General features: G+C 53.4%; 1 protein-coding gene across 1 annotated transcript in view; it reads right to left on the reverse strand.

The window, feature by feature from the left end:
* Positions 1 to 4,464: 4,464 nt before the first annotated feature.
* Rtcb (RNA 2',3'-cyclic phosphate and 5'-OH ligase) overlaps positions 4,465 to 7,122 on the reverse strand; it is a gene marked incomplete at its 5' end in the record, with an annotated part of 14,377 nt that continues 11,719 nt past the window's right edge. Inside the window, 3 exons of the mRNA XM_023717360.1 lie at positions 4,465 to 4,859; positions 5,574 to 5,693; positions 7,029 to 7,121. Of these exons, the coding sequence (XP_023573128.1) occupies positions 4,752 to 4,859; positions 5,574 to 5,693; positions 7,029 to 7,121 (321 nt within the window). The remainder of the gene's footprint in view (positions 4,860 to 5,573; positions 5,694 to 7,028; position 7,122) is intronic.

The raw sequence follows: 7,122 nt of genomic DNA on the forward strand, positions 1-7,122 counted from the left end.
CCCTAAGTGGATCGCCTCAGCTTCATCCAGCTGCAGCAAGGGAGCAAGCAATTAGGTCAACGGAAGCCTCATCTTTCTCATTATTTGCAGCGCACCCAGGTAAGTAGTTCTCCAAACCAGATCTCAGCTGTTGACTTCATCCCTGGACCTTGCAACATGCCGGCATGCCGCGTGTTGCCGGAGGGGAGCAGTTTGCAGTGCTGCCCTTCGCGTCTGCAGGAGGTCACCCTCCTGTGGTCACCCACACTGAACTACACAGCATGACCCTGCCTCAGCAAAGTATCTGTGGACACAGATTTTGCACCAAGCTCAGAGGCAGGAGGGTGGGCCACAGAGCCCAGCCAGGGCATCTTAGGAAACACTGTCTCAATAAAAGTGGAGGAGGGGCTCTTTTAACACAAATCTTTTCCATGATCAAGTTCACCAGAATTTTACAGGCCCCAATTTTACAGGCTCTTTCTTTGGTGAAACTCCAAACATTTTAATCAACCAGCTGCACCACTGGCTCTTGATTTTCAAGGAAGGTCTGACTAGAAGCTGCCAACAGTACGCATGCCACAGCCTGAACAGTGAGCTGCCCAGAAGTTTACTCCACCAGATTTATTGGTCTTCCATCCTTAACCTCAGTGTCCTGTCCTGAACAAAATGGAGGCCAGCTTTCAGTGGGAGCATACCACATGGTGTGTGGCACCTAATTGCACCTGGGGTCCTATACCACATGGTGTGTGGCACCTAATTGCACCTGGGGTCCTCATTCCCAGCTGACACCTTGGGGCCTGGCTTTCACTATCACATGTTCGTCAGCACTCTGACCTCTGGCCGGCATTGCCCCTAAGCTTGGCCTGCAGCGTTCTAGGGCTTCTCGCCCTGCATCTTTCATCCTTTCTGGACGCCTCCCAGGAGCACTTTGAAGGCTTCTAAGCCCCGTGGTCAGGGACAGCAATGACCCCACTCGTGGTTCCCCCCCCCTACGTCATTTTCTCATTGCTGAGATGCAATGCCCAACACCTACAACCTACAGGAAGAGAGGTTTATTTGGACTCGTGGTTTTAGAGCTCTTGGTCCATAGTTGGCTGGTTTCAGGGAGAGGCAGGGACTCTTCCAGGCCACGCCCCTGGGGGGGCCCTCCTCTTCTGACCAGGACCCATCTCCTGACCGGAAGTCCGCTCTGTTGGCGGTGATTAGTTACCCTCCAAAAGCCATGCCTAGGAGTGCCGGACTTCTCAGAAACAGAAGATCGCAGTGTGCAACTGTGCCCAAGTAGAGCATGATTACTTGGAAATGAACCTTAGCTCAGTCACCAAGGGGCCACCCTCAACAGAGCAGACGGGCAGACTGCCAGGAGTGGCAGGAAGCAGAGCCTTGGCTCCCACTTAGAACATCAGGGTGGGAGGTTCAGGCCAGCTTGGGCAATGAGCTGTCTCAAGGCAACTTTCTTGAGTTAAAATCACGAGCATTAGTGTGTGTCATACCTACATCTCAAGTGCAAGCTGGTCACAGCAGTACCGGAGACCACTGTCGGGTGTGATGTCACTTTTCTTCCCCCAGTACTGGGGATTGAGCTCAGGACCTTGCACGTGCCGGGCAGGTGCTTATGCCACTGAGCTATCTCTCTGGCACTGTTACTGCTTTTGAGAAATTTAAGCTTGTCAGCTTGTCACTTCAGAGGGGAGTAGCAAACCACTCGGCTGGCATGCGCCAGGCGGGGGTTAGTCACCAGCACCACAGAAGGTACGCACAAAGGACACAAGGCCCAACCTTCACTGCTGGGGGCCGCGGTGCTCCCTCCTGAGGCAGCTGACTCCTGCCGCGCACAGGACAGTAACAAAGCGTACTGCTGCAGCACTGTGTGCTGATTCGATCATTCTAATTTTTGTTGTGCTAAGAATTGAACCCAGGGGTGCTCAACCACTGTTCTAACCCCTCAGCCCTTGTAAGGGTCTTTAAAATTTTGAGTCAGGATTTTGCCAAATGGCTGAGCCTGGGCTTGAACTTGGACTGCTTCCCCCTGAACCTTGCCAGCAGCTGAGCTCACAGGGGTGCACCGTCACTCCCGGTGAACATTTATTTCTATAAGATTTTTGTTGTTTTCCTAAGTAGGGAAAAAAAAAGGCCAAGGAGAAAGCGCAGTAGAATAAGCGCTTATCTGGCAAGTGCAAGGTCCTGAGTTCAATCCCTGGTACCCCTCCCTCCAAAAAACCTTTATGGGGAATATCTTTAGAAGTGAGTTTAGTGAGAAAAACTATTGAATAACAAAGGGGTCTTTGAATGTAGAACATTAACCATTCCCTCGATGGTCGTGACGGAGCCGAGTCTGACCCGTGCTCTGGATAAAGGCGCGTCTCCTGCTGGGCCATGTCTCCTGGTGTGAGAACTGAGAGGCGACCCTGGAGCTCCAGCCGCCTCCTCCCTCCTGCCCAGAAGGCGGCTCGCCCCAACTTCTTCCAGCTCCTCAGTAATAAGAATGGGAAGACAGCTGTTCCGGGTCTGCAGGTCCCCATCACTGGAAAACCCAGCTGAGCCAGGAGTCGGAGCAAGGGGGGCACGCACAGTGCTTGCTGCCTAGTCACGGCGCACAAGCACACGGTGGATGGAAACGCTGTGCTACTTGAGCAGCTCCCCTTTTTGGGCTTGGCAGCAGAGCTTGGTTCTGGGGTTCAGGTCCCACTAACCTGCAGGGATACACAGTACCTCTTGGGGAACGACTGGCTCTCTACACTGTGGTCCTCCCCCAGCCCTCAGAATGCACTCCTGCCTGCAGTCCTGGGTTCCTGAGGCACCAGTTTTCCTGAGGCCTGGAGAGGTGAGCGGAACGTGCACCTCCTCTCGGGTGCACGATGGAACACGTGGCAGAATGGCTGACTGGGATCTGGGCCCCAACGGAGGATCACGGTGCTAGGCTGTGCTTGGGGGGCCTTGAGGGAGGGCTCAGCCTACATTGAGCAGGTCTGTTGCCCTGCACAGCCTCACTGAGGGGCAGGTTTTCCTGAGGTCCTGCACTGACTCCTGCTCTAAGCAGTCCCAGGTTCTGTCTCCACAATGCTCAGGGCTTGCCCTAAAATATTAGGATTTGTCTTTTCCAGAGCCCAGTGAGCAGCCTAGCGGCCTTCACTTTGTGCTCGGCACCTGCCTGCCTGTTAGGGTAGTGTTCTGCACTCGGCCCCGCCTGTGGGTGTGCAGGCTCTGGGCAGTGGTCATCACACCACTCCTGCTGGGCTGTGGCCAGGCTGGCTTCCACCCCGCAGTTCTGCCCTGCCAGCAGGACCTGGGCCTCCACGGACTCTGGCCCTCCTTGCCAAGGGTGTTTTGCTTGGCTCACCCCCCCTACCCTGGGCCCCCACAGGCAGCCTCACCCCGCCCCACGCCCCCTTGCACTGCAGTCCCGCCTGGCCTCTCTGAGCCCACATCTCCCAAGCTGCCTGGCACTGGCTGCCCTCATGCTGGCTCAGCTTCCAAGCTTCCACGGAGCACCCCCGTTTCTCCAGGCCAGTCCCCGTCTGCTCCCCACTCAGCTATCTTCCTCAGGAGTCAGATCCTCCTGCTTACGCAGCCTCCTCTAGATGTCAGGTACAGCAGCCTGAGCTCGGGTTCCTCCAGGTGCCCATGTGTCCTCTGTCCCACTGTGGTCACTGCCCTTGGGGGTTTCCTACCAGTGTTGGGACCTCCCCGCCTGCTCCTGTGTCTGGGGCTCTTCCCCAGGCTTGTTTTGCTCCTCTCTCCAAGGGTCCCTCCCCTGGTCCATGGCACTGAGATCCATAGGTGCTTCCTCCACGACTCCTTGCTTTCTTGTGTCCCCAAGTCCCTGCCCACCTCAGGTCGCTCTGTGCCTCCAGGGCCCTCTCCTCCCGGCCTCAGCCCCACTCCTCTTGGGTCTCAACCCGGGAGAGGCTCAGGTCCCTGCATAGCACCGCTCCTTTCCTACGCTAGGCCCTGGTGTCTCCATGGCTCCTGGGCACCATCAGGGCATGCCTCACACCAGGCTCGGGGCTCCCTGCCCTCTTCGTGTCTGTGCCACCTTGGTCCTTCCCACCAGGCCCTGGGTCAGTTTCACCATGGTACCTTCCTTCCGCCAGGGGTGTCACACACCTCGAGCCTGGGCTTCTTTCAGCAGAGTAACCGCTAACATCACAGCTGTGTTCTTCCAGTGTGCTTCACGATCCCGCCAGAAAGCAAAGCTAGGCAATGTGCCTGGAGGGTCTGCTGCAGCTGTGCACAGTGACACTCAGTGGAGTGGGCCGGCCGCGGCTCCTCCAGGACACCAGGCAGCAGGGCAGTCACCGTGGCGTGCGCTCACAGAAGGGGCAGCAGTGCCAATCACTGGCTCTGGGAGCCCCTGCCTGTCCAGCTGCCATGGGCATCCATTCCCAGGGCTCAGGGCTCTGTGCAAAGCCAACACAGGGCAGTGGGGAGATGGGGCACACAGCAAGAAAGCAGACATGCCAGACCTGTGTTTAATACAAAGTTCTTGACATCTACTGGGTGTAAAAGCGCTTTGTGCAGTTCATCCTGCTAATTAAAGACCTACATGGCTGAGTAAGGCAGTTCCTTCCCTTTCTGCCCCCAACAGATTTTCCTGAAAATCTTTGGGACAAGTAAGAGGCCACACAGCTCCTTCTGGACGATGGCTGCAGGGAGCCATTCAGCATGGGCAGCCACAGCCGCACACCGCAGAGCCGTCAGTCAGTGGTGTCCAGAGTGTCTGAGTCTGCGCCCACCCGGCTGAGGGCAGGTGGTGCAGAGGCCTGGGGACGCTACCCTTTGATGACAGCGATTGGCCTCAGTTTAATGGCCTTCTTGCTGATTCCGGCATCGTGGCAGGTGTTCACCACATCAGTCACGTTCTTATAGGACTCAGGAGCCTACAGGGAGGAATTAAGACACACGGGTCACTCGAAAAAAGCTCTTTCAAGAGAACAGACTTCACTTGCAATTATATGATATATATTCAAACAACATGGAGGACTGACTTTCGCCTATTAGCAAAAAATTAAATCAGAGTATGTTTGCAATAAAATTATGGAAAAAATAATTTCAAAAAAAAAGTATGCTTGGTGTTGGTAAGGAGTAGTTAGATAAGCACTCCACTTTGCTTTTGTTTGTCTGTATTTTAGGGAAGGGTCTCCAGGGTGTTCAGGGTCTCACTACTAGATCGGACTCGTAGTGATCCGCCTGTTTACAGCCTCCCAAGAGCTGAGATTCCAGGTGCGTGCCACCACGCCCAGTCTCAACTGCTGTCTCAGCGCGCCCCGGGGGCGGGGCCGGCATGGCAGGCCTGAGGATTGAACCCCGGCCCCTGCGCCTGCTTGCAGGCACTTTAATCTGCGGAGCTATTTGGCTGGCCTCCTCCACTTTTAGAATTTCTGTGCTCTTAAGAACTTTCTCCGAAGAATATGCATTACTTGTACAATTAAGAAAATAGACATAGTTAAAACACACACAACAACCAAAAGTGAGATAAACCAGAGTTAGTCAAAAGTCATAAAAAGCCCAAACAGCCTGTTAGTAAAAACTGTTCTCTGTGCACTAGCATAAATGATCAATTACAGTTAACTTTTTAGGAAGGTTTCACTCACCTCTTCCATAACTAGCTTGGGTGAGGCAACTCGGATTGCAATTCCCATATCCGCCAATTTGTCTAAGACATCCTGGAAATCTAAATTACGGCGAGATTTTGCTCTGGACAATGCTCGGCCCTAGAACAGAAAAGGACCAACGCTACTTGGTCAGTTCTGAGCTCAGTTTGATGTCTGACCCTCGCACTTGTTTAAGCTCTTTCTCTGATTCTACACTATCATAGTGTCTGGTATCTGAGGCGCTCTTACTCTGTAGCCTACACTGTCCTGCTTCAGCCTCCTGAGTAGCTAGAACTAGACACCTGCTACTGTACCGTTCTTTTTAAATTTCAAAAACCACTTTTTGTTTCACCGTATCAACCTTTGTCTGTACCTTTTATAAGAAATCCCACATCCTTTCAGAAAATAAGTTTCTCACCTGAAGAATTTTACATCTCAAGATTTAGCTTTGTGTGTCTAATTACTCTTCCTACCTCAATTACACAAGCGTTAACTGCAAGCGGTGTCTGTGATGACAAAAACCTGTGCTCTTTCCCTCAGCAGGCTGACTGAGCCAGGCAGCCCTGTGCAGGGCCGGCCTTGCAGACCGGGGTGCTTGGCAGCAGCCTCAGCCTCCACTTCCTTCCTCTGCCCCGCTGTGAGCACCACAGACCCCTCTGGATGCTACCAGTGCCCCTAGATGGGTGGCCACTTCACCTTGGTCGAGAACCACTGTGCTTAAACTAGGGAGGTAGTAATGAGAAGCTGGTAATGAGAACTGGGCAGAGCAGATAAGGTACAAGGTACTTGTGAGGGCCTCTTCTGGCGCAGGTATTCCAGAGCTGGCAAACCAGTTTATTTTGTAAGTAAAGCTTTTACTAAACAGTGATGCTCATTTATATGTACTTGTGGCTGCTCCTGCCCTCCAATGGCATGCTGGCTCAATACCTGGTCCAGGGGACATGTGGCCCAGGGAGTCCACCTACTTGGTCCTTCACAGAAAGTTTACTGATCCCTGGGTGAGAACGTGAGAAACAATGTCCTGATGACAAAGAGACTTGGACTCGCAAACAGGATACGTCCCCAAAACTTGAGCAGATGCCCCAGGAAGGATCAAATGAGGCAATGGAGCGGTTTCAGCCGATCACGGAGATAAGCTGCTGTAAATCTGCATCAGTTCAAGCTGTATCACTGATACCCAGCTACAGTGCGCTCAGCTTGACCACCAATCTGCCACCTGAATTTTCAGGACATGCAGAAAATCTGCGTTCCAGTCTCTGTGGCCCTACCATAACCTTGCTAAGTAGGGACACAAGTGACTTCAGTCAGTTCACTGAACTGTACTGTAGGGGAATAATTCCCAAGTAGCACTCCGTGCTCGACTCTGCTAGTGCTCAGTCTGGTGCCTTTATCTGTCAGAATGCAAGGTAAGAGCTCAACTGAAGACAGTACTTTGCGAAGTTCCCAGCTCCTTACCGCACCATGACAGGTGGTTCCAAAGGTCTCGGTCATGCCTTGTTCAGTCCCAGTGAGAACATAACTGCAGGTCCCCATGGTGCCACCAATGAGC

This window comes from Octodon degus, unplaced genomic scaffold, assembly GCF_000260255.1.
Source record: "Octodon degus isolate 3935 unplaced genomic scaffold, OctDeg1.0 scaffold00004, whole genome shotgun sequence".
Taxonomy (NCBI): Eukaryota; Metazoa; Chordata; class Mammalia; order Rodentia; family Octodontidae; genus Octodon; species Octodon degus.